At 42.9% G+C, this 27,928-nt stretch overlaps 1 protein-coding gene across 4 annotated transcripts in view; it reads right to left on the bottom strand.

The window, feature by feature from the left end:
- Nucleotides 1–27,579, bottom strand: part of LOC139385464 (arf-GAP with Rho-GAP domain, ANK repeat and PH domain-containing protein 1-like) — a 114,978-nt gene extending 87,399 nt beyond the window's left edge. For 2 of the 4 annotated variants that reach the window (XM_071130519.1, XM_071130520.1), the window contains exons 1-2: nt 27,478–27,579; nt 2,016–3,176 (exon numbers count right to left, since the gene is read on the bottom strand). In XM_071130519.1, coding sequence (XP_070986620.1) covers nt 2,016–3,079 — 1,064 coding nt within the window. In that variant the 5' untranslated portion in view covers nt 3,080–3,176; nt 27,478–27,579. Of the gene's footprint in view, nt 1–354; nt 423–2,015; nt 3,177–27,477 lie in introns of those variants that run through there. The other 2 variants (XM_071130521.1, XM_071130522.1) reach the window with 1 other exon arrangement.
- Between the last annotated feature and the right edge of the window lie 349 nt (nt 27,580–27,928).

Genomic DNA, 27,928 nt, shown 5'->3' with positions numbered 1-27,928 from the left:
AATCACTCCTTACAATAACAAAATCACTGAGCCGAAGTCACTAATAAAAAACTACTGCAGCTTCTTTCTGTGTCCTCGTCTCTGTACACAGCTACACTGTCCAACTGCTGATAGCAGAACACAAATACACTCTCACACACACTTATACATCTCTCAGCGTCAGTAGGCTCAGCCTCTAGTTGCAAAAATATCAACACAAAACAGCAAAGTGAAACACAGTGGGGGAGGAGGGGCAAGAGCATCAACACAGCACAGAGATTCTGAATAGGAGAGAAGGGCGGGGGGGGGGGGGGGGGGGCAGCGGAAGAGGAAGAGAAACAGAAAGGAAAACAGAGAGAAGAGAGTCATTCTCACCTGTCCTGGCATGTCCAGCAGGGCCATCCTCACTGGAGAGGAACGATAAACACACAGAGGAGGAGAAAGGAACTAACGTTTCACTGAAAGAGGGAGGAGCGAACTGCCACAGGTGGGCGGAGAGAAGGAAGCACAGAGCACTTTTAGAGACGTAGTGCGGGGTGTTGCTACTTCAGAAAGAGTAAAAGCAGACACTTCCTGCATTCTCTCTCTCCCACTCCCTTTGTAAAGAGATTGAGATAGAAAGAGAGAAAGAGCGAGAGAGGGGTGGGTAGAGAGAAAGGTGGGTTGAGACAGCGCAAGAGAGAGAGAGAGACACTGTGTGTCACACACACACACAACATACACTGAGTAGAATATCCTAGCTCGCCCCAGACAAAGAGTCAATTTGGGCACCAGGCTGGGGAGTGAGGCCTTCTCTGCTTCCTTAATCTTTCTATCAGAGACCAGGCTGGGGAGTGAGGCCTTCTCTGCTTCCTTAATCTGTCTAACAGAGACCAGGCTGCACACACACACAAAGAGAGTTGGGTTACTGAATCACCAGTGAAACTGCAGTAGTAACTGATAACAGGTCCTCATGACCATAGATAGTAGGACATATACACTGTACAAAAGGACAGCTGCTATTTCCATGGCAGACTGATCAGGTGAATCCAGGTGAAAGTTAATGATCCCTTATTGATGTCACTTGTTAAATCCACTACAATCAGTGTAGGTGAAGGGGAGGAGACAGGTTAAAGAAGGATTTTTAAGCCTTGAGACAACAGAGACATGGATTGTGTGTGTGTACCAATCAGAGGGTGAATGGGCAAGACAAAAGATTTAAGTCCCTTTGAACGGGGTATGATAGTAGGTGCCAGGAGCACTGGTTTATGTCAAGAACTGCAACGCTGCTGGGTTTTTCACACTCAACAGTTTCCTGTGTGTATCAAGAATGGTCTCCCATCCAAAGGACATCCTGACAACTTGACAACTGTGGGAAGCATTGGAGCCAACATGGGCCAGCATCCCTGTGGGACGCACGCGTTAGACACCTTGTAGAGTCAACATGGGCCAGCATCCCTGTGGGACGCGTTAGACACCTTGTAGAGTCAACATGGGCCAGCATCCCTGTGGGACACGTTAGACACCTTGTAGAGTCTATTCTCCGACGAATTGAGGCTGTTCTGAGGGCGGTGGGGGGGGGGGGGGTTCTTAATGTATGCAACTCAATATTAGGAAGGTGTTCTTAATGTTATGTACACTCAGTGTAAACTAATACTGCCCATGGTTCTGTGAGATACACTCTCTCTGAGTAGCAGTAGGCGTAAACTGAGAGCGAGTCAGTGTACAGTAGGCCTTAGAGCACAATGCCAAGTGCTGATGCAGCAGGGTCACAACCTTGTGGACAAAGTGTATATGATCAGGATATGGTATGTCATGAGGAAACAGACTTTGCCCTGTAGAGGGCGATGTTAACCATGGATAAACACCCTGAAAAAGAGAAGCTCTTCAAAGCCAGAGATACTACTGTTCCTATGAAACCTCACTCTGACCACACACACACACACTTCTGAAAGGGAAGTAAGTTTATCTGAGCCTGTTGGTTTAGATTGTGTCCAATAGAACAAACCACAGAAGTAGAACTCACAACATTGGGAGCCAATCAGCGGCCCTCTTACCTCTGTGTAGGTGTGGTTCTGGAGGGCAAGACAGGAGGTTGATGTGGGATTGGAGCAGGACTATGAGGCTCTTTAGGGCCCGCCCCCACCACATAGACTTTAGGGGGGAGGGGAGGCACGCCTTGATCAGATGATGACTGGTCATATCGTTCAAATGAGGAGGAAGAGGAGGATGAGGATGAGGGGGAACCAGGAGAGGGCTTTCTTCCTCCCTCCCACACCTGCTGGGAGTATCTGGCTGGTGGGTAGATAGCCAGAGGTGCAGGACAGGGCCTGGGGGAGGGTAAGGTGAGGGGATTGGTGGTAAGGATAGGAGGAGGTACAGTGATTGGGGTGTTTAAGTTGTTATGTTCAGATCTGGGTTTGGGTGCCGTGGGGGAGTTTTTAGGGGAGGTGGGGATGAAGCGTAGTGGGGGGCAGTTTGGAGTGCTGCGAGGTGGGATGGGGGGTAAAGGGGAGTGCTGGGCACTAGAATGGGGGGTGGTAGGGCAGGGGCTAGTGTTGGGACGAGGGTAAGTCTGGACACAGTCCAATGTCTCCACAGGGACAGAGCGGTACTTAGTTCTCTCCTTAGGGACTGGTCTCTGTGCAGGGACTGGTCTCTCTCCATCCCTCTCTCCTTCCCTGGACACTGATCTCTCCTTAGGGACTGGTCTCTCTCCTCTGGACACTGGTCTCTGTGCAGGGACTGGTCTCTCTCCTCTGGACACTGGTCTCTGTGCAGGGACTGGTCTCTCACTCCCCACAGGGCTGGGTCTGTCTGTGAACACTGCTCTCTCTTCCTCTCTCTGGTCTCCCTCTGCAGCCAGGTGTGTGTGTAGAGCGTCGGGCTCGCTCTCTGGGTGTGTGTGAGTGTTTGTGTGGAGTGTTTTTTGCAGGCTGGCTAGGATGCGTTTGCGGTGTCCAGGCAATGTGATTCCAATCGTCTCCAGCTGATCCTGGGTCAGCCCTTGGCATTCCAACAGCGTTCCAAACCCCGCGTCCTGGAACACTGGGAAATACTGGTCCAGATGCAGCACACACAGCCACTCCCACAACGACACACACCCCTCCGCCTCAGACATCACCACAGTGTGTTTGAGTGGGTGTGTGTCTCTACGTGTATATATGTGTTCTTGTGTGTATGTATGTGTGTGTGTCCAGTCAGTGTTCAGATCAAACCTGTGGAAGAAACAGGAAGATATGTTAGGAATTCAACCTTTATCAATAGAAGTGTACATCCAGTCCATACAATTCACTTATATTCTTATACTCCTCTACAATTCACTTATATTCACTTATACTCCTCTATGTGGAGGGACACACACAACCCGTGTCTATTTTGCATGTTAAATGGACACCATTTGGGAAAGTGTGAAGAAGGACATCAGTGTCTGTAAAATAACTGCAAATCATTTCCTGTGGTATTTCCTGTCCTTCCTCTAACTGACAGAGCTCTCTCTCTCTCTCTCTCTCTCTCTCACACGTCTTCTCACTGTCAACTGCGTTTATTTTCAGCAACCTTAACATGTGTAAATTTTTGTAGGAACATAACAAGATTCAACAACAGACATAAACTGAACAAGTTCCGCAGACATGTGACTAACAGATATGGAATAATGTGTACTGCAGTGCATGTCCTCCTCATGGACTGCACCAGACTGCACCAGACTGCACCAGACTGCACCAGACTGCACCAGATTTGCCAGCTCTTGCTGTGAGATGTTACCCCACTCTTCCACCCTCGCCCTTCGATCTAACAGGTCCCAGGCGTGCTCAATGGGATTGAGATCCGTGCTCTTCGCTGGCCATTGCAGAACACTGACATTCCTGTCTTGCAGGAAATCACGCACAGAACGAGCAGTATGGCTGGTGGCATTGTCATGCTGGAGGGTCATGTCAGGATGAGCCTGCAGGAAGGGTACCACATGAGGGAGGAGGATTTCTTCCCTGTAAAGCACAGCGTTGAGATTGCCTGCAATGACAACAAGCTCAGTCCAATGATGCTGTGACACAGCGCCCCAGACCATGACGGACACTCCACCAACAAATCGATCACGCTCCAGAGTACAGGTTTCATTCCTTCAATGATAAACGTGAATCTGACCATCACCCCTGGTGAGACAAAACCGCGACTCGTCAGTGAAGAGCACTTTTTGCCAGTCCTGTCTGGTCCAGCGACAGGGGTTTGTGCCCATAGGCGACGTTGTTGCCGGTGATGTCTGGTGAGGACCTGCCTATAACTGACAGGCTGGGTAGCCTGGGCGGCAGGGTAGCCTAGTGGTTAGAGCGTTGGACTAGTAACCGGAAGGTTGCAAGTTCAAACCCCCGAGCTGACAAGGTACAAATCTGTCGTTCTGCCCCTGAACAGGCAGTTAACCCACTGTTCCTAGGCCATCATTGAAAATAAGAATTTGTTCTTAACTGACTTGCCTAGTTAAATAAAGGTAAAATAATTGTTTTAGTTTTTTTAAAAGTCTGATGTGCGTTCCTGGTGTAACTCAGGCTGTTGTTGTTGCCATCCTGTACCTGTCCCGCAGGTGTGATGTTCGTATATACCCATCCTGTGCAGGTGTTGTTACACGTGGTCTGCCACTGCGAGGACGATCAGCTGTCCGTCCTGTCTCCCTGTAGCGCTGTCTTTGGCGTCTCACAGTACGGACTAGAGGTCGACCGATTAATCGGAATGGCTGATTAATTAGGGACAATTTCAAGTTTTCATAAAAATCGGAAATCTGTCAGTTAAGAACACATTCTTATTTTCAATGACAGCCTAGGAACAGTACCACCAACTGCCGTGTTCCGGGCAGAACAACAGATTTTCACCATGTCAGCTCGGGGGGATCTAATCTTGCAACCTTACAGTTAACTAGTTCAACGCTCTAACCACCTGCCTCTCATTGCACTCCACGAGGAGCATGCCTGTTACGCGAATGCAGTAGAAGCCAAGGTAAGTTGCTAGCTAGCATTAAACTTATCTTATAAAAAACAATCAGTCAATCATAATCACTAGTTATAACTACACATGGTTGATGATATTACTAGTTTATCTAGCGTGTCCTGTGTTGCATATAATCGATGCAGCGCTGGGGGATGATTTAACAAAAGCGAATTTGCGAAAAAAGCACAATCGTTGGACGACTGTACCTAACCATAAACACCAATGCCTTTCTTTAAATCAATACACAGAAGTATATATTTTTAAACCTGCATATTTAGCTAAAAGAAATCCAGGTTAGCAGGCAATATTAACCAGGTGAAATTGTGTCATTTCTCTTGCGTTAACTGCACGCAGAGTCAGGGTATATGCAACAGTTTGGGCAGCCTGGCTCATTGCAAACTAATTTGCCAGAATTTTACGTAATTATTACATAACATTGAAGGTTGTGCAATGTAACAAGAATATTTAGACTTAGGGATGCCACACGTTAGATAAAATACCGAACGGTTCCGTATTTCACTGAAATAATAAACGTTTTGTTTTCGAAATGATAGTTTCCGGATTCGACCATATTAATGACCTAAGGCTCGTATTTGTGTGTGTAATTATGTTATAATTAAGTCACTGATTTGATAGAGCAGTCTGACTGAACGATGGTAGGCAGCAGCAGGCTCATAAGCATTCATTCAAACAGCACTTTCGTGCGTTTTGCCAGCAGCTCTTCGCAAGCACAGCGCTGTTTATGACTTCAAGCCTATCAGCCTAATGGCTGGTGTAACCAATGTGAAATGGCTAGCTAGTTAGCTGGGTGTGCGCTAATAGCGTTTCAAACGTCACTCGCTCTGAGACTTGGAGTAGTTATTCCCCTTGCTCTGCAAGGGCCACGGCTTTTGTGGAGCGATGGGTAACTCTGCTTCGAGTGTGGCTGTTGTCGATGTGTTCCTGGTTCGAGCCCAGGTAGGAGCGAGGAGAGGGATGGAAGCTATACTGTTACACTGGCAATACTAAAGTGCCTATAAGAACATCCAATAGTCAAAGGTTAATGAAATACAAATCGTATAGAGAGAAAGTCCTAAAAATACTATATTAACTACAACCTAAAATCTCTTACCTTGGAATATTGAAGTCTCATGTTAAAAGGAACCACCAACTTTCATATGTTCTCATGTTCTGAGCAAGGAACTGAAATGTTAGCTTTCTTACATGGCACATATTGCACTTTTACTTCTCCAACAGTTTGTTTTTGCATTATTTAAAACATGTTTCATTATTTATTTAAGGCTAAATAGATTTTTATTGATGTATTATATTAAGTTAAAATAAGTGTTCTTTCAGTATTGTTGTAATTGTCATTATTACAAATAAATAAATAAATAAAAAATAATAATTGGCCGATTAATCGGTATCGGCTTTTTTGGTCCTCCAATAATCGGTATCGACATTGATAAATCATACTCGGTCGACCTCTAGGACGGACATTGCAATTTACTGCCCTAGCCACATCTGCAGTCCTCACGCTTCCTTGCAGCATGCCTAAGGCACATTCACGCAGATGAGCGTGAGTCAGTAGAAAGGCCTCTTTAGTGTCCTAAGTGACCTTAATTACCTACCGTCTGTAAGCTGTTAGTGTCTTAATGACCGTTCCACAGGTGCAAGTTCATTAATTGTTTATGGTTCATTGAACTAGCATGGGAAACAGTGTTCAAACCCTTTACAATGAAGATCTGTGAAGTTATTTGTTTTTTTACGAATTATCTTTGAAAGACAAGGTCCTGAAAAATGGACGTTTCTTTTTTTAGCTGTGTTAAAATATATATATATCTATACATACACATACAGTGGGGCAAAAAAGTATTTAGTCAGCCACCAATTGTGCAAGTTCTCCCACTTAAAAAGATGTGAGAGGCCTGTAATTTTCATCATAGGTACACTTCAACTATGACAGACAAAATGAAAGAAAAAAAAAACAGAAAATCACATTGTAGGATTTTTAATTAAATGCATTTGCTAATTATGGTGGAAAATAAGTATTTGGTCAATAACAAAAGTTTATCTCAATACTTTGTTATATACCCTTTGTTGGCAATGACAGAGGTCAAACGTTTTCTGTAAGTCTTCACAAGGTTTTCACACACTGTTGCTGGTATTTTGGCCCATTCCTCCATGCAGATCTCCTCTAGAGCAGTGATGTTTTGGGGCTGTTGCTGGGCAACACGGACTTTCAACTACCTCCAAAGATGTTCTATGGGGTTGAGATCTGGAGATTGGCTCGGCCACTCCAAGACCTTGAAATGCTTCTTACAAAGACACTCCTTCGTTGCCCGGGCGGTGTGTTTGGGATCATTGTCATGCTGAAAGACCCTGCCACGTTTCATCTTCAATGCCCTTGCTGATGGAAGGAGGTTTTCACTCAAAATCTCACGATACATGGCCCCATTCATTCTTTCCTTTACACGGATCAGTCGTCCTGGTCCCTTTGCAGAAAAACAGCCCCAAAGCATGATGTTTCCACCCCCATGCTTCACAGTAGGTATGGTGTTCTTTGGATGCAACTCAGCATTCTTTGTCCTCCAAACACGACGAGTTGAGTTTTTACCAAAAAGTTATATTTTGGTTTCATCTGACCATATGACATTCTCCCAATCTTTTTCTGGATCATCCAAATGCTCTCTAGCAAACTTCAGACGGGCCTGGACATGTACTGGCTTAAGCAGGGGGACATGTCTGGCACTGTAGGATTTGAGTCCCTGGTGGCGTAGTGTGTTACTGATGGTAGGCTTTGTTACTTGGGGTCCCAGCTCTCTGCAGGTCATTCACTAGGTCCCCCCGTGTGGTTCTGGGATTTTTGCTCACCGTTCTTGTGATCATTTTGACCCCACGGGGTGAGATCTTGCGTGGAGCCCCAGATCGAGGGAGATTATCAGTGGTCTTGTATGTCTTCCATTTCCTAATAATTGCTCCCACAGTTGATTTCTTCAAACCAAGCTGCTTACCTATTGCAGATTCAGTCTTCCCAGCCTGGTGCAGGTCTACAATTTTGTTTCTGGTGTCCTTTGACAGCTCTTTGGTCTTGGCCATAGTGGAGTTTGGAGTGTGACTGTTTGAGGTTGTGGACAGGTGCCATTAATACAGGTAACAAGTGAAGGACAGAGGAGCCTCTTAAAGAAGAAGTTACAAGTCTGTGAGAGCCAGAAATCTTGCTTGTTTGTAGGTGACCAAATACTTATTTTCCACCATAATTTGCAAATAAATTAATTAAAAATCCTACAATGTGATTTTCTGGATTTTTTTTCTCATTTTGTCTGTCATAGTTGAAGTGTACCTATGATTAACATTACAGGCCTCTCTCATCTTTTTAAGTGGGAGAACTTGCACAATTGGTGGCTGACTAAATACTTTTTTGCACCATTGTGTGTGTGTGTAGATAACTATTCAGACCCTTTGCATTGAGACTAGAAATGTAGTTTAGGGGCATCTTGTTTCCATTGATCATCCTTGCGATGCTTCTACAACTTGATTGGAGTCCAGGCACACACCTATCTATATAAGGTCCCACAGTTGCCAGTGCATGTCAGAGCAAAAACTAAGCAATGAGGTCGAAGTAATTTTCCGTAGAGCTCCGAGACAGGATCGTGTCGATCGTGGCTACTTTGAAGAATCTAAAATAATATATTTTGATTTGTTTTACACTTTTTTGGTTACTACATGATTCCATGTGTTATTTCATAGTTTGGACATCTTTACTATAATTCTACAATGTAGAAAATAGTTAAAAAAATAAAGAAAATCCCTTGAATGAGTAGGTGTGTCCAACTTCTGACTGGTACTGCATACTATCTGTTCATCTTCTGTCTATTTCTGCCATCTTCCCCTTTCACTCCTTCAAGCATGAATGACTTAGTTTCTCGTCTTCTCTTTCTAAGCATATACTGTACATCCATCTTTCCAGAATGTCCATCTATCACTGTGTCCATCTTGTAACAGGGTGGAGGTGCCTCTATTAGATGTAATATGGTAGTCATGAGACTGAACTGTGAGGTTGCTATTGGTCTATTTGAACTAATTGGTTATTTCTGTTAATTGATTGCAGGTGTTAATTGATTGCAGGTGTTAATTGATTGCAGGTGTGATTGTGACCATCGCCTCTTAAAATGTCTGCATTTCTGAGAGCCAAGAGGAAGGGAAAGGACAGAACTGCTGCTGTCTCCAAGTCCCACACCAAACTTGATATTTGCTGTGCCTGAGCTACACTACTTAAACTGCATGTACTGGAGACACTGAAACTGTAAACCGTTTTGATTGCCACTCTGAGACTGCTGGCCCTTGCAGCTTATTTGAAACTTTTTGTAATAAACTGCATTTTTGATGATCCTGTGTTGTGTTTATTCCATAGTGGTACCCAGTTCAGGTCTCTATAGACCCTGCCCTACAACCTGTGGAGGCTAAACCATCTCTCTCTCCAGGCTGGTTATAACCATGTTTCTATACTGCAGCAACAAGGAGGCATTCTGTTACCTGGGCAACAGAAAACAAAAACAGACACACAGAGTAGAGGGTCCAGGGGGATTCATATGGACAGGACAGAGCTGTGATTTTAGACACCGATTAAGAGAGTTACCTGACACATCTTTGACATTCTTTAAGGGAAGTAAGAGTTTGTGTGGGTGTCAAGCTTCACATCCCCTTTCAAGTACACATAAAAACACACGATGCCAGAGTTAAACTCAGTTCTTTATAAGCTGCCCTCTCATAAAGGGCTGTGAGCTACTGTTGAGTCTCCCCGCCTTCTCAAAATGAGCTACTGTTGAGTCTCCCCACCTTATCTCAAAATAAGCTACTGTTGAGTCTCCCCACCTTATCTCAAAATAAGCTACTGTTGAGTCTCCCCACCTTATCTCAAAATGAGCTACTGTTGAGTCTCCCCACCTTATCTCAAAATGAGCTACTGCTTTATCCTCAACTACCTTCTCTTTCGCTCATACTCTTTTTCTCTGCATTGTAACACCTCTGTTTCACACCACAGGTTGCCTGTTTAGCAGACTAAATAAAAGAAACGCCTGACTCTTCTCACACACACACACACAGACATCTCCAGTCACTCATCTCGGGGCCTCACAGACAGAGGTGTAAACATGCTGACTCAGCCAACGACCTCAAAGAGCCACTGAGATCAAACCACACACATACACAATATCTAGGCTATTTCTGTCTCCTTCTAGCTCCCCTTCACTCTCCTCTCTGTCTCATGAAAAGAGATAAACATACAAAATGGTACTACAGATATAGGGTCATCATCCAAAAGGTCTCCATCCCAATATGGTAAAATCAGACAAGACACGCTATAAGAGACGTGAAAGGGGAAGCTTTAAAAACAAAATGTATCTCTGACCCATTGTGATTACTGAGTATGGTGGGGTACTTTGATAGTCAGCAGCCACTAGCTGTGACATCAGTGCCAGTCAGCCAAAATAATTTAGATTTATACAAAAACACACACATATATACGACGACAAGCTCAGCACTGGGATAAAAAGACTGTGTAAGGAAAGTACACAACACAGTCTGGACAGAGCTTTTAGAAGTCCAGGGAGGGATGGGGAGCAGCCAGGTCAATCCAGACGCAAGGTGATATTCAATAATGGAAAATAAATCATCCATAGTTACATATATCGTATGGTTTTGACAATATCGCAATATATTTTTGCACTAGTTGGCTGTACCTCCATCAAAATTCCAATATTTTTTCCTTCATATCTTATTCTCCATCTTCTTTTTAAATATGTAGACCATTTGTTTTCAGCACTTCTATTTCCATGACTGGCTCTCATGGCTCTCTCTTGTCCCTCTGCAGCAGACCTATGGTGAACAATATGTTGGAACATCGAATCGCAGTAAAATCACAGTATCTGTATTTATTATGGATCCCCATTAGCTGCTGCCAAGGCACCTGACCAAGGCACCTGACCAAGGCACCTGACCACACGATTGAACAGTAGTCCTGTTGCGACAAAACTAGGGCCAGTAGGACCTGCCTTGTTGACAGTGCTGTTAAGAAGGTAGAAACAGGGCCAGTAGGACCTGCCTTGTTGATAGTGCTGTTAAGAAGGTAGAAACAGGGCCAGTAGGACCTGCCTTGTTGATAGTGCTGTTAAGAAGGTAGAAACAGGGCCAGTAGGACCTGCCTTGTTGATAGTGCTGTTAAGAATGTAGAGCAATGCTTTATCATGGACAGAGTTCTCCCCATCTTAGCTACTGTTGTATCAATATGTTTTGACCATGACAGTTTACAATCCAGGGTTACTCCAAGCAGTTTAGTCACCTCAACTTGCTCAATTTCCACATTATTCATTGCACAATTTAGTTGAGGTTTAGGGTTTGGTGAATGATTTGTTCCAAATACAATGCTTTTAGTTTTTGAAAAGATTTAGGACTAATGTATTCCTTGCCACCCTTTCTGAAACTAACTGCAGCTCTTTGTAAAGTGTTGCAGTTATTTTAGTCACTGTAGTAGCTGACGTGTATAGCCAGTGGCATGTCGTTAATAAAGATTGAAAAAAGTAAGGGGCCTAGACAGCTGCCCTGGGGACTTCCTGATTGTACCTGCATTAGGCTTCCATTAAAGAACACCCTCTGTTAGACAGGTAAACTCTTTATCCACAATATAGCAATGGGTGTAAAGCCATAACATATACGTTTGTCCAGCAGCAGACCATGATCGATAATGTCAAAAGCCGCACTGAAGTCTAACAGCCCCCCTCCCAATCTTTTTATCATCAATGTCTCAGCCAATTAGCAGTCATTTTAGTAAATGCTGTGCTTGTTGAAAGTGTGTTGTCAATATATTTACGGTGAAATATTTTTATTTATTTAACTAGTTAAGAACAAATTCTTATTTGCTTCCTGCAACACAAACTCAAAAGTTCTGGGACACTGTAAAGTCCATGGAGAATAAGAACACCTCCTCCCAGCTGCCCACTGCACTGAGGATAGGAAACTGTCACCACCGACAAATCCACTATAATTAAACATTTCAATAAGCATTTTTCTAAGGCTGGCCATGCTTTCCACCTGGCTACCCCTACCCCGGTCAACAGCACTGTACCCCCCCACAGCAACTCGCCCAAGCGTTCCCCATTTCTCATTCTCCCAAATCCAGTCAGCTGATGTTCTGAAAGAGCTGAAAAATCTGGACCCCTAAAAATCAGCCGGGCTAGACAATCTGGACCCTTTCTTTCTAAAAATGATCTGCCGAAATTGTTGCAACCCCTATTACTAGCCTGTTCAACCTCTCTTTCGTGTCGTCTGAGATTCCCAAAGATTGGAAAGCAGCTCCGGTCATTTCCCTCTTCAAAGGGGGGGGGGGAGACACTCTTGACCCAAACTGCTACAGACCTATATCTATCCTACCCTGCCTCTCTAAGGTCTTCGAAAGCCAAGTCAACAAACAAATTACCGACCATTTCGAATCCCACCGCACCTTCTCCGCTATGCAATCTGGTTTGAGAGCTGGTCATGGGTGCACCTCAGCCACGCTCAAGGTCCTAAACGATTTCTTAACCGCCATCGATAAGAAACAATGCTGTGCAGCCGTATTCATTTACCTGGCCAAGGCTTTCGACTCTGTCAATCACCACATCCTCATCGGCAGACTCGATAGCCTTGGTTTCTCAAATGATTGCCTCGCCTGGTTCACCAACTACTTCTCTGATAGAGTTCAGTGTGTCAAATTGGAGGGCCTGTTGTCCGGGCCTCTGGCAGTCTCTATGGGTGTGCCACAGGGTTCAATTCTGAGCCGACTCTCTTTTCTGTATACATCAATGATGTCGCTCTTTCTGCTGGTGAGACTCTGATCGACTTCTATGCAGACGACACCCTTCTGTATACTTCTGGCCCTTCTTTGGACACTGTAATAACAACCCTCCAGACAAGCTTCAATGCCATACAGCTCTCCTTCCGTGGCCTCCAATTGCTCTTAAATACTAGTAAAACTAAATGCATGCTCTTCAACCGATCGCTGCCTGCACCTGCCCGCCCATCCAGCATCACTATTCTGGACTAGAGGTCGACCGATTAATCGGAATGGGCGATTAATTAGGGCCGATTTCAAGTGTGCATGACAATCAGAAATCGGTATTTTTGAACACCGATTTGGCCAATTTGTATTTATTTTTTACACCTTTACTTAATCTTTATTTAACTAGGTAAGTCAGTTAAGAACACATTCTTATTTTCAATGACGGCCTAGGAACAGTGGGTTAACTGCCTCGTTCAGGGGCAGAACGGAAGATTTTCACCTTGTCAGCTCGGGGGATCCATTCTTGCAACCTTACAGTTAACTAGTCCAACGCTATAACCACCTGCCTCTCGTTGCACTCTACAAGGAGACTGCCTGTTACGCGAAAGCAGTAAGCCAAGGTAAGTTGCTAGCTAGCATTAAACTTATCTTATAAAAAACAATCAATCATAATCACTAGTTAACTACACATGGTTGATGATATTACTAGTTTATCTAGCGTGTCCTGCGTTGCATATAATCTGACTGAGCATACAAGCATACAAGTATCTGACTGAGCGGTGGTAGGCTGCAGCAGGCTCATAAGCATTCATTCAAACAGCACTTTTGTGCGTTTTGCCAGCAGCTCTTCATTGTGCGTCAAGCAATGCTCTGTTTATGACTTCAAGCCTATCAACTCCCGAGATGAGGCTGGTGAAACCGATTTGAAATGGCTAGCTAGTTAGCGGGGTGCGCGCTAATAGCGTTTCAAACATCACTCGCTCCGAGACTTGGAGTGGTTGTTCCCCTTGCTCTGCATGGGTAACGCTGCTTCGAGGGTGGTTGTTGTCGTTGTGTTCCTGGTTTGAGCCCAGGGAGGAGCGAGGAGAGGGACAGAAGCTATACTGTTACACTGACAATACTAAAGTACCTATAAGAACATCCTATAGTCAAAGGTTAATGAAATACAAATGGTATAGAGGGAAATAGTCTTATAATTCCTATAATAACTACAACCTAAAACTTCTTACCTGGGAATATTGAAGACTCATGTTAAAAGGAACCACCCGATTTCATATGTTCTCATGTTCTTGAGCAAGGAACTGAAACGTTAGCTTTCTTACATAGCACACTTTTACTTTCTTTTCCAACACATTATTTAAACCAAATTGAACATGTTTCATTATTTATTTGAGGCAAAATTTATTTTATTGATGTATTATATTAAGTTAAAATAAGTGTTCATTCAGTATTGTTGTAAATGTCATTATTACAAATAAATAAAACAAATCGGCATCGGCTTTATTGGTCCTCCAATAATCGGTATCGGCGTTGAAAAATCATAATCGGTCGACCTCTACTCTGGATGGTTCTGACTTAGAATATGTGGACAACTACCTAGGTGTCTGGTTAGACTGTAAACTCTCCTTCCAGACTCACATCAAACATCTCCAATCCAAATCTAGAATTGGCTTCCTATTTCGCAACAAAGCATCCTTCACTCATGCTGCCAAACATACCCTCGTAAAACTGACCATCCTACCGATCCTCGACGATGTCATTTACAAAATAGCCTCCAATACCCTACTCAATAAATTGGATGCAGTCTATCACAGTGCCATCCTTTTTGTCACCAAAGCCCCATATACTACCCACCACTGCGATCTGGACGCTCTCGTTGGCTGGCCCTCGCTTCATACTCGTCGCCAAACCCACTGGCTCCAGGTCAACTACAAGACCCTGCTAGGTAAAGTCCCCCCTTAGCTCGCTGGTCACCATAGCAGACCTCACCTGTAGCACGCGCTCCAGCAGGTATATTTCACTGCTCACCCCCAAAACCAATTATTCCTTTCACCGCCTTTCCTTCCAGTTCTCTGCTGCCAATGACTGGAACGAACTACAAAAATCTCTGAAACTGGAAACACTTATCTCCCTCACTAGCTATAAGCACCAGCTGTCAGAGCAGCTCACAGATTACTGCACCTGTACATAGCCCATCTATAATTTAGCCCAAACAACTACCTCTTCCCCTACTGTATTTATTTATTTAGCTCCTTTGCACCCCACTATTTATAATTCTACATTGCACATTCTTCCACTGCAAATCTGTTTTACTTGCTATATTGTATTTACTTTGCCACCATGCCTTTACCTCCCTTATCTTACCTAATTTGCTAACATCCTATATAGACTTATTTTTCTACTGTATTATTAACTGTATGTTTGTTTTACTCCATGTGTAACTCTGTGTTGTTGTATGTGTCGAACTGCTTTGCTTTATCTTGGCCAGGTCACAATTGTAAATGAGAACTTGTTCTCAACTGACCACCTGGTTAAATAAAATAACAAATAAAATAAATACATTTACAATGACGGTCAACCAAAAGGCGAAAGGCCTCCTGCAGGGATGGGGACTGGGATAAAAAAATGTATTAAATAAAAATATAGGACAAAACACACATCACGACGAAACAACATAACCCTACATAAAGAGAGACCTAAAGACAACAATTTAGCATGGCAGCAACACAAGAAATCACATCATGATAGTAACACCACATGACAACAACATGGCAGCAGCCCAACATGGTAGCAGCACAAAACATGGTACAAACATTATTGGGCACAGACAACAGCACAAAGGTAAGAAGCAGCCACCACTGTCAGTGAAAGTGTCCATGACTGAGTCTTTGAATGTAGAGATGGAGATAAAACTGTCCAGTTTGAGTGTTTTTTGCAGCTCGTTCCAGTCGCTAGCTGCAGCGAACTGAAAAGAGGAGCAACCCAGGGACATGTGTGCTTTGGGGACTTTTAACAGAATGTGACTGGCAGAACGGGTGTTGTATGTGGAGGATGAGGGCTGCAGTAGATATCTCAGATAGGGGGAAGGGGGGAGTGAGGCCTAAGAGGATTTTATAAATAAGCTTCAACCAGTGGGTCTTGCGACAGGTATACAGAGATGACCAGTTAACAGAGGAGTATAGAGTGCAATGATGTGTCTTATAAAGGAGCATTGGTGGCAAATCTGATGGCCGATCAGTAAAGAACATCTAGCTGCTCGAGAGCACCCTTACCTGCCAATCTATAAATTATGTCTCCGTAATCTAGCATGGGTAGGATGGTCATGTGAATCAGGGTTAGTTTGGCAGCTGTGGTGAAAGAGGAGTGATTACAATAGAGGAAACCAAGTCTAGATTTAACTTTAGCCTGCAGCTTTGATATGTGCTGAGAGAAGGACAGTATACAGTCTAGCCATACTCCAAAGTATTTGTATGAGGTGACTACCTCAAGCTCTAAACCCTCAGAGGTCGTAATCACACCGGTGGGGAGAGGGACATTCTTCTTACCAAACCACATAACCACTGTTTTGGAGGTTTTCAGAACAAGGTTAAGGGCAGAGAAAGCTTGTTGGACACTAAGAAAGCTTTGTTGTAGAATATTTAAAACACAACATCTGGGGAGGGGCCAGCTGAGTATAAGACTATCATCTGCATATAAATGAATGAGAGAGCATCCTACTGCCTGAGCTATGTTGTTGATGTAAATTGAGAAGGGTGTGGGGCCTAGGATCGAGCCTTGTGGTACTCCCTTGGTGACAGATAGTGGCTGAGTCAACAGATGTTCCGATTTTATACACTGCACTCTTTGAGAGAGGTAGTTAGTAAACCAGGCCAAAGACCCCTCAGAGACACCAACTCCTAAGCCAGCTCACAAGAATGGAATGGTCTACAGTATCAAAAGTCAATAAAAATAGCTTAGAATCAAAGGCAAAAGTGACATCATTGAGGACCTTAAAGGTTGCAGTGACACATCCATAACCTGAGCGGAAATCAGATTGAATACCAGAGAGAATATTGTAGACGTCAAGCCAGTAAGTTGATTATTGACAAGTTTTTCCAACACTTTTGATATAACAAGGGAAATAGAAATTGGCCGATAACAGTTAGGATCAGCTTGATCTCCTCCTTAAAAATAAAGGACACGCCGTGGCTGCCTTCCAAGCAATGGAAACCTCCCCAGAGATGAGAAACAGGTTAAAAGGTCAGAGATAGGCCTTCTGACCCAGATGTTTTTTTGGGGTCAAGTTTAAGGACCTCCTTTAGCACCTCGGACTCAATGACCGCCTGCAGGGAGAAACTTTGTAGCGTGGCAGTGGAAAGGGGGAGGAGCATCGAGGCTAGTCGCATTAGAAGGGGTGGGAGATGAGGAAATGTTGGATGGGCAATGGGTCATGGCTGAGTCAATTAGGAATCCTGACTTAATGAAGTGGTGATTAACCTCTTTCAGCTAGGGGGCACTATTTTTATGTTTGGAAAAATAACGTTCCCAAAGTAAACAGCCTATTTCTCAGGCACAGATGCTAGAATATGCATATAATTGACAGAAGTTTCCAAAACTGTCAAAATATTGTCTGTGAGTATAACAGAACTGATATTGCAGGCGAAAACCATAGGAAAATCAAACCCGGAAGTGGCTTCTATTTTGAAAGCTCCATATTCCATAGCCTGCATTCGCTCCATTTAAAGAGATATCAACCAGATTCCTTTTCCTACGGCTTCCTCAAGGTGTCAACAGTCTTTAGACATGGTTTCAGGCTTTTATTTAGAAAAATGAGCGAGAAAGATATCGCGTCAGGTGTTCGCATGAGTTTTGCTTGCGCAACAGAGCCATCGTCTCTCCCTTTCCTACTGAAAAAGACAGTGCCGGTTGATATATTATCGATTATATATTTTAAAAACAACCTGAGGATTGATTATAAAAAACGTTTGACATGTTTCTGTGGACATTACGGATACTATTTGAAATTTTCTTCTGCGATGTCATGACCGCTCGAGTCTGTGGATTTCTGAACATAACGCACCAAACAAATGGAGGTATTTTGGATATAAAAATAATCTTTATGGAACAAAAGGAACATTTGTTGTGTAACTGGGAGTCTCATGAGTGAAAACATCCGAAGATCATCAAAGGTAAGCGATTCATTTGATTGCTTTTCTGATTTTCGTGACCAAGCTACTTTAATGCTAGGTGTTCATAATGTTTTGTCTAGTGATCGATAAACTCACACAAAAGCTTGGATTGCTTTCGCTGTAAAGCATATTTTTAAAATCTGACACGACAGGTGGATTAACAAAATGCTAAACTGTGTTTTGCTATATTGCACTTGTGATTTCATGAATATAAATATTTGTATTAATATTATTTCAATGTGGCGCTCTGCAATTCAGCGGTTGTTGATGCAAATATCCCGCGTTCAAAATTACAATGCTTGTCTTTCATAATTTGGTCAGATATACTTGGATGTGTAGTGTCAGCGTTTGTTGCTGAAAAATCATGCCTAAATTTGCTAATCTTGGCAATTTTAAAAAATCAGTCAAGTAGTTAGCAATATCAGTGCGTTTTGTGATTTGATTCAATGAATGATAGAGCAGAGTTTGTTTTTTTTGCCCAAAATTGAAGGTGCTCCATTCTTTTTTAAGGTACTATCATTCTTTATGTCATTTATCTTTGTTCCATAGTGTAGTTTCGTCTTTTAATTCAGTTTAGTCACATGATTTCTCAATTTGCAGTATGTTTGCCAATCGGTCGTGAGGCAGACTCACTTGCCATTTATTCTGCCTCATCCCTCTCAACCACAGAAATGTTAAATTCCTCATCAATCCACATCAATCCATTTGTTAGAAAAATTGAAATGTCCAAGAGAATTTAACATCCTCCCCAGACCTAATGCTATTGCTCTAGAAATATAACCTACACAGATATACTTTCTAGCCTCCCATGCATAAGCTACTTTCTGTCCCTATCACTAAAACTGAATAACATAAAACCTAAATAGAAATGTTTTTAAAATCACACTAAAAAACTAAATAAAAACTAGTAAATCATGTTGGAAAACTAACTGAAACTAAACAGAATTTCTAAGAAATAAAATCTAATATAAAAAACACAAAACTATAATAACCTTGGTGCTAGGCACTAGTTTATTTAAAACAAATGGTTAAACCTACCCAAAACCTTAACCATTCGGAATTAATGCCTAAACTAATCGGTTGAAATTTGACATTTATTCGCCCTCCCTGGACAAACGTTGAATACTGAAGTCAAACCGTGACATCTTGTTGTGGGGAGAGGAAGGGAGAGAGAGGGAGGAAGACCGGGGGGTGAGAATAGTAAGTCTGTGGTGTAAGTAAAAAGGTCAGAAGGCCTTGGTTTTATATCTCTCTGAGACACAGAGTTTCAAATTCTCATTATGAGTGACAATTAAGGCTGCTGTGTGTGATAAGTGACTCACAACCCAGCTAGCAATGAGGAACCGGCCCAGAAGCGGCCCTCTTCCGGGGGGCCGGAAGTGATTGAATCAGCCCAGAATCGGGTGTCGGACTCGGCCCGGAATCAAAATGAATGACAGCCCAGAATCGGCCCATTCCGTCTACCAGAATTCAGCCGACTCTGCTGGCATTTTACCAGAATGCCCACCATGACCCGATTTAGTCATTTGAAGTATTACTAATATTCATTTTATAAATACAAATTATACCCATCCACAAAAACTAATAAATGTCTGAGGAAACGTGTCAGCGTGCATGCGCCTAGCACGCCACAGGAGTTGCTACAGCACGATGGGACAAGGACATCCAGGCCGGCCAAACCCTCCCCCAACTCTGACGACACTGGGCCAATTGTGCGTCGCCTCATGGGTCTCCCGATCACGGCCGGCACAGGTCTCAAACCAGCATCTGTAGAAACGCAGTTTGCACTGTGATGCAGTGTCTTAGACTGCTGTGCCACTCGGGAAGTTCCATCCACAACGTTTTTAATGCTTATCAATTGCATTGCACAAAGTATCAAAATACTAAAATACTACACAGGACTCTTAAAGAAGTACATTTAAATGTTAATTGTATTTTTGTGGAATGTGGAAAATGTGGAATGTGGAGAGAAGAGTAGCCAGAGAGTAGCCCCAATCGGCCCGAGCCCCAAGTAATACATTTGGGCCAGATAACTCACACTGGAATGGGCCCGAGCTCAATCCCCGCATCCTAGCCATAAGTAATACTGCGAAAGGCGGCCCAGACTCTGGTCACATGACGTCGGCCGAGTCTGACTCTCAGCCGAGTGCCCCAACCCAGCCGGAATCGGCCGAGATCCACTGTGCTAGCTGGGTCCCACCCTGGTACCCCTCCTTCGAGCATGCTCAATGACTCACACACATTCAATTTCCTCCTAATCAAACCGTAGGGTAGGGGTAACATGAGTCACAGTAGGCTCTACTCTTCCACAGGCCAGATTTTAGATCACACACACACACACACTTTTGTCCCCCTCTCGCTCACTCTCACCTGCAGACACATAACCCCAAAGTCAAGTAGCAGTTTATAATAAATTTACCAGCGGTAGAAGCTGTTGAGGTTTTTGGTCCTAGACATGGCGCTACGGTACCGCTTGCCGTGCAGTAGCAGAGAAAACAGTCTATAACTTGGGTGAATGGAGTCTCTGACAATTTCATGGGCTTTCCTCTGACACCGCCTATTATATACAGTTGAAGTCGGAAGTTTACATACACCTTAGCCAAATACATTTAAACTCAGTTTTTCACAATTCCTGACATTTAATCCTAGTAAAAATTCCCTGTCTTAGGTCAGTTAGGATCATCACTTTATTTTATGAATGTGAAATGTCAGAATAATAGTAGAGTAAAGTTAGTTAGTATTTGGTAGCATTGCCTTTAAATTGTTTAACTTGGGTCAAATGTCTCAGGTAGCCTTCCACAAGCTTCCCACAACAAGTTGGGTGAATTTTTTTCGCACATGCTTTTTCAGTTCTGCCCACAAATGTTCTATAGGATTGAGGTCAGGGCTGTGTGATGGCCACTCCAATACTTTGACTTTGTTGTCCTGCCATTTCGCCACAACTTTGGAAGTATGCTTGGGGTCATTGTCCATTGGAAGACCCATTTGCAACCAAGCTTAAACTTCCTGACTGATGTCTTGAGATGTTGCTTCAATATATCCACTTAATTTTCCATCCTTGTGATGCCATCTATTTTCTGAAGTGCACCAGTCCCTCCTGCAGTAAAGCACCCCCACAACATGATGCTTCCACCTCTGTGCTTCACGGTTGGGATGGTGTTCTTCGGCTTGCAAGCCTCCCCTTTTTCCTCCAAACATAACGATGGTCATTATGGCCAAAGTTCTATTTTTGTTTCAGCAGACTAGAGGACATTTCTCCAAAAAGTACCATCTTTGTCCCCATGTGCAGTTGCAAACCGTCGTCTGGCTATTTTATAGCGGTTTTGGAGCAGTGGCCTCTTCCTTGCTGAGCGGCCTTTCAGGTTATGTCGATACAGGACTTGTTTTACTGTTGATATAGATAATTTTGTACCTGTTTCCTCCAGCATCTTCACAAGGTCCTTTGCTGTTGTTCAGGGATTGATTTGCACTTTTTGCACCAAAGTACATTCATCTCTAGGAGACAGAACGCATCTCCTTCCTGAGTGGTATGACGGCTGCGTGGTCCCATGGTGTTTATACTTCCGTACTATTATTTGTACAGATGAACGTGGTACCTTCAGGATGAACCAGACTTGTGGAGGTCTAAAAAAAAAAATTCTGAGGTCTGGGCTGATTTTTTGATTTTCCCATGATGTCAAGCAAAGAGGCACTGAGTTTGAAGGTGGGCCTTGAAATACATCCACAGGTACACCTCCAATTGACTCAAATTACATCAATTAATCATCAAATGTATTTATACAGCTCTTCTTACATCAGCTGATGTCACAAAGTGCTGTACAGAAACCCAGCCTAAAACCCCAAACAGCAAGAAATGCAGGTGTAGAAGACTAGGAAAAACTCCCTAGAAAGGGGAAGAAACCTAGAGAGGAACCAGGCTATGAGGGGTGGCCAGTCCTCTTCTGGCTGTGCCGGGTGGAGATTATAACAGAACATGGCCAATTTGTTCAACTGTTCATAGATGACCGGCAGGGTCAAATAATAATAAGAATGAGCCTGTCAGAAGCTTCTAAAGCCATGACATCATTTTCTGGAATTTTTCAAGCTGTTTAAAGGCACAGTCAACTTAGTGTATGTAAACTCTGACCCACTGGAACTGTGATACAGTGAAATAATCTGTCTGTAAACCATTGGCGGAAAAATTACTTGTGTAATGTAGCTGTCCTAAACGACTTGCCAAAACTATAGTTTGTTAACAAGAAATGTGTGGAGCGGTTGAAAATGAAAAGGTGACAGAGTTAGAGAAATGTTTGTCATCGTTTTTCTTTATTTTTGAAAACTCTTATTTTCTACATCGTAGAATAATAGTGAAGATGGAAATGGAATGGAATCATCATGTAGTAACAAAAAAAGTGTTACTCTTGGCATTCTCTCAACCGGCTTCCAGGTGATCATAATCACCTGGAAGCCGGTTGAGAGAATGCCAAGAGTAACACTTTCAATTAACAGGTGTGCCTTTCTGTAATTTCTTTCCTTCTTAATGCGTTTGTGCCAATTTGTTGTGTTGTGACAAGGTATCGGTGGTATACAGAAGACCAAGTCCATACTATGGCAAGAACAGCTCAAATAAGCAAAGAGAAACAACAGTTCATCATTACTTTAAGACATGGAGGTCAGTCAATGTGGAAAATTTCAAAAACTATGAAAGTTTCTTCAAATTCTCCTCATCAATCTACACACACAATACTCCATAATGACAAAGTAAAAACATATTTTTGAAATGTTTGCAAAATGAGGTACAATTTCAAACTGAAATATCATATTTACATAAGAATTCAGACCTTTTACTCAGGACTTGGTTGAAGAACCTTTCGCAGCGATTACTGCCTCAAGTCTTCTTGGGTATGACACTACAAGATTGGCACACCTATATTTGGGGAGCGCCTCCCATTCTTCTCTGCAGATCCTCAAGCTCTTTCAGTTTGGATGCGCCTCCCATTCTTCTCTGCAGATCCTCAAGCTCTTTCAGTTTGGATGGGGAGCGTCGCTGCACAGCTATATTCAAGTCTCTTCAGAGAGGTTCGGTCGGCTTCAAGTCCGGGCTCTGGCTGGGCCATTCAAGGACATTCAGAGATTTGTCCCGAAGCCACTCCTGCATTGTTTTGGCTGTGTGCTTAGGGCTGTTGTCTTGTTGGAAGGTGAACAATCACCCCCAGTCTGAGGTTCTGAGAGCTCTGGAGCAGGTTTTCCTCAAGGATCTCTCTGTACTTTGCTCTGTTCATCTTTCCCTCGATATTGACTAGTCTCCCAGTCTCTGCCACTGAAAAACATCCCCACAGGATGATGCTGCCACCCCTATGCTTCACCGTAGGGATGGTATTGGCCAGGTGATGAGCAGTACCTGGTTTCCTCCAGACATGACGCTTGGCATTCAGGTCAAAGAGTTCAATTTTGGTGTCATCAAACCAGAGAATCTTGTTTCTCATGGTCAGAGTCCTTTCAGGTGCCTTTTGGCAAACTGCAAGGGGGCTGTCATGTGCCTTTTACTGAGGAGTGGCTTCCGTCTAGCCACTCTACCATAAAGGCCTGATTGGCGGAGTGCTGCAGCAATAGGATAACCTTCCAGAAGGACAACTATCTCCACAGAGGAACTCTATAGAGCTCTGTCAGAGTGACCATTAGGTTCTTGGTCACCTCCCTGACCAAGGTAATTCTCCCTCCGGTTGCTCAGTTTGGCCGGGCGGCCAGCTCTAGGAAGAGTCTTGGAGGTTCCAAACTTCTCCATTTAAGAATGTTGAAGGCCACTGTGTTCTTGGGGACTTTCAATGCTGCATAAATGTTTTGGTACCCTTCCCCAGATCTGTGCCTCAACACAATCCTGTCTCGGAGTGTATTATTTTTCCATATAAACACACCTTGTGTGTTTTAATTTAGGCAACTTTTTGCAATGAGCATGTCTGATGCTAAGGGCACTGTTTGATGAAGACACAAATGACTCAAGAGGGAGCCAGAGCTCAAGATAACCAGAAGAAAATAACCTGATCCCGCTCTTGCTGGCTTTCTCTCCTGAAATTGTCAGTGATAGGCTACATGAGGAGTCTGCAACCTTTCTCATGTGGAATGCCAATTTATCTTACCAATTCTACTGATCTGCATGCCAGTTATGGTTTTCATGTGCACATTTTCATGGAACAGTTTAATAAAAAAATGTATAACTCCTTCATATCTCAAAATCATTGTCATGTTGTTAATCAAAATTATATCCAAATCTAAATGAAAATGATACAAACCTAAAAAAAAGTAACTTCTATTGCCATTGGCACTTATTTAAATAAAAAGAGTCTACATAAAGACAACAAAGTTGCAGCCTGCTGGTAGAAAATATCCTGATCCTTTCAAATCACATTACACATGTCTGCAACGAACTTGAAACATTGTATTAACTATGAATAGGTTCCAACCTGAAGCTGGTGCTAGCATACTAGCATTTATAACATTTATATAAAATATTAAGTGCCCTCAGGTTTTGTGTGCCAATGAGCTCGGGACAGACAAAGCAAGGGACGATAAGTAATCCGGTAGGCCTATTTGATGACGTTTCCACTGGATCAGAGCATGACATGTTTCCATTTCATTCAGAGTGGTTAACGAAAGGGAGATTTTTCAAATACATTGAGGAACTACTGTCATTTTGGGCCGCGGTTTTTGTGGGGCGATAGGTAACGGTGCTTTGCGGGAGGCAGTTGTTGATGTGTTCAGAGGGTTTGAGCCTAGGTTGGGGCGAGGAGAGGGACGGAAGCAACACCGTTACACTAGCCCCGCCCCATCACTCAAGGAGCGCATTTGTTGTTCTTCAACCACGAGACACATGTCTTCAGTCTGCATGGTCAATGCAGCACATGCAACAATGTTGATGACATCGATGATGTTTTCACTTTGCTTCTTAATATAAATCCACTAGCGTTCTATAATTACACTATTAGTTTGCGTTTTTTACAACTGCAAACAGCTAGTTTGTCTTTTCTTAGCAAGTTGGTCCTAAATCGTGTTAGCCGCAAATGCTAACCTGCTACTTAGCTACCTAATAAATGTACTGAGTCAGAGCAAACGTAATTAGCAATACAGCCTGATACTACCAGTGATGGTGTAGACCTAAATCAGCATGTTGTTTGTGCAACAGTATCTTCTAAATCATTGAGAAAAACGCAAATAATTAATATCTTAGATACAGGAGGTAGCTATGAGAAAACATTTGATGTAGGCAGAGTCTATAGGGTCCCCTAGGAAACACGTATTAACAACTTGGTTACTAACCTGTCACAAAAACTCCTCTCTGGCATTTTAATGTGTTGTTATGTCAAAAAAACACTGTTCAAAGTGCCCACTATTACATTCTAACTAAAAAAAATGGAATAATCATTCAATTTCCCTGATTCCAACAGTTCACCCAAGTGTTTGCAACATTTGGTTATAATATGGCCTACATTGTTTTCACATATAGCGCAGCCCCTCAAGGCAGTGTGGAAATGATCTCAAATGAGTGCAGGAAATGCAGAAATTGATGAAAATGCTGAAAATAATTTTGGGTTGAAGTTTAATTGATCAGAATAGAGAAAGACCCATTGAAATCACTTGTGTGTTGTCACCCTAGGGTCACTCACTACTCATAAAGCAAATGTAGACTTGTATTATTCAAAAACATAAAATACCTAGACATTGTTTTTTATACTGAGATATATTTAGGCAATATCACCTAGCCCTACCACGAGTGCTAGCTTCTGATTTAGGATCTCCTAGCATTTTCCTCTTAGATCTCAGTTTTGCTTTTGACACCGTAGGCCCCAACATCCTCCTGCAGCATCTCAGAGAGCACACTGCTATCTCTCTAACAGCTCTGAAGTGATTCTCCTTCTAACTCTCCAATAGGAAGCAATACATCACTATTGGAGAGACCAGATGAGAGGATTCTACAGTCACATGCGGTATCCCACATGGGTCAGTGCTTGGGCCTATCTTGTTTTTAAATTACATTTGTATTTATTAGGGATCTTCCTGGGGTCCAATAACATTCAGGCACTAACATTACATAAAAAAAAACAAAAGATAAAACATTACAACATATAACATTACTACACCACTACAATGCAAAATGTGTAATACCACATACAACAATATTACAATGTACGGGTGTGTAGAGTGAATGTGCTAGCGCTTGTGTGCGTATGTACCTTTGTGTGTGTCTCTTCACTGTTCCTGCTGTGAAGGCGGCAGGGTAGCCTAGTGGACTAGTAACAAGTTGCAAGTTCAAACCCCCGAGCTGACAAGGTACAAATCTGTCGTTCTGCCCCTGAACAGGCAGTTAACCCACTGTTCCTAGGCCGTCATTGAAAATAATAATTTGTTCTTAACTGACTTGCCTAGTTAAATAAAGGTAAAATAAAAATAAATAAGGTTTATTTTTGAGCCCAACCCACATCAGCGACCTCATCTCAATCAGCGAGCCACCTAGTACTCTCCGCTCCAGCCACTCCCTACAGCTTCAAGTCCCCAAGACACGTCTCCGAACTATGGGGTGCCGAGCCTTTCCCTCGTCTATGGAATGCTTAAAGCCCTATGTTATAGTCGTAGTCCCAATCTATAATGATTTTGGCACCTAGCCCACTAATGCCCTTTTATCTGCCTTGCTTTGAAATGGATGTTGTTTTTAATTGTATAGATTTTTTTTCTCAGTAGAGCTTTGAGAGAACTCTAATGAAAAGCACTAAACAAATGTTTGTATTATTATAGCAATAATAATAATAATAATAATAGAGAGATACATTTTTATATTGTTCTAATTCTAGACATACAGTTACATAGTATTGTTTAAATATTCCCCATGTAATGTTAATGGGGCGCTAAATACATGGCTCTGCAAAGCACCTGTCAAATCTGCACCTGTAATTTGGACGACAGGGGAACACCGAAAGAGGTGCGCATTAACTCAGTCTATACCAGTAACACAACTCCCATTTCACGCACATCAGATTTGGCACACGCACGGAAATAACTTGTTAATATTGTAAATCATTGATTTGTTATCCTGTAAAATGAGCGGACGTGAGCCCTGAGATCCTCATTGATTTGTTATCCTGTAAAATGAGCGGACGTGAGCCCTGAGATCCGATAAGAATAGAGAAAACAGAATCCCTCTGGGATAAACAACCGTGTCAGCGTTCCATAATAACGGAGACGGGGGTCCTCGCTTCTAGGTCGTTTAAACTATAGCCTAAATCTACCACAAAAGAAGGAAAACGGTTCTAGGCGTTTATAATTTTATTTTATCCACGACGAAACGCTAAAGGCGGTCATTTTAATACATTAACTAACAGCAACTGCCCGTTTACCAACCTACAGGTTGCTCTAATAACATAGCTAGATTGTTGACAATCACATCCGAGTCTAGGCTATTATGCCTTTGCAACTACACTTGAAAGTGCACAGGAATTCTTTACAAATTCACCTCATTACAAAATCTGTGTTGGTCCTTTCTTTCTTTGCTCTGACGTTTTTCAATCATAAACTCTCCAGAAATTTTCAAAATATATATATACGATTTACCTTTTCCGTGTTTTGAACCGTTTCCCTGCTGACTGGAGTTGAGGTTTTGTGGTATTTGAGGATATTTCAGGGCGAGTTCGCCAATGTCTTTTTCTCACGCTTCGAAAGCACCAGCAGCAAATACACAAATCCACCGAAAACTTCCGCCGCGGTCACGTGACTGATTACAATTAAAAAGGAGCAAAGTCCGGTTTTCAGCAAGTCAACTTTTCAACCTTTGAAGGCTATATGTGAGAGAACACACAGACAGACACATATTCTAGTAAACATAGACAGGGAACCAGTTCCACACAAATGTACGATTTGGAGATGAATCGCAGCCTAACAATTTATTTCTGGACATGCTAATCCTGGACATTAGTAGCAACATTTGTATGGGGACAATTCGGTCTGGTGCTTTGCAACCGTAGCCATTCTGACTAAAATGATCGTTCCATTCTGCGTGGAAACA

The sequence above is a fragment of the Oncorhynchus clarkii genome, chromosome 27, assembly GCF_045791955.1.
Source record: "Oncorhynchus clarkii lewisi isolate Uvic-CL-2024 chromosome 27, UVic_Ocla_1.0, whole genome shotgun sequence".
NCBI classification, from domain to species: Eukaryota; Metazoa; Chordata; class Actinopteri; order Salmoniformes; family Salmonidae; genus Oncorhynchus; species Oncorhynchus clarkii.
This window is presented reverse-complemented; position numbering and strand designations above follow the sequence as displayed.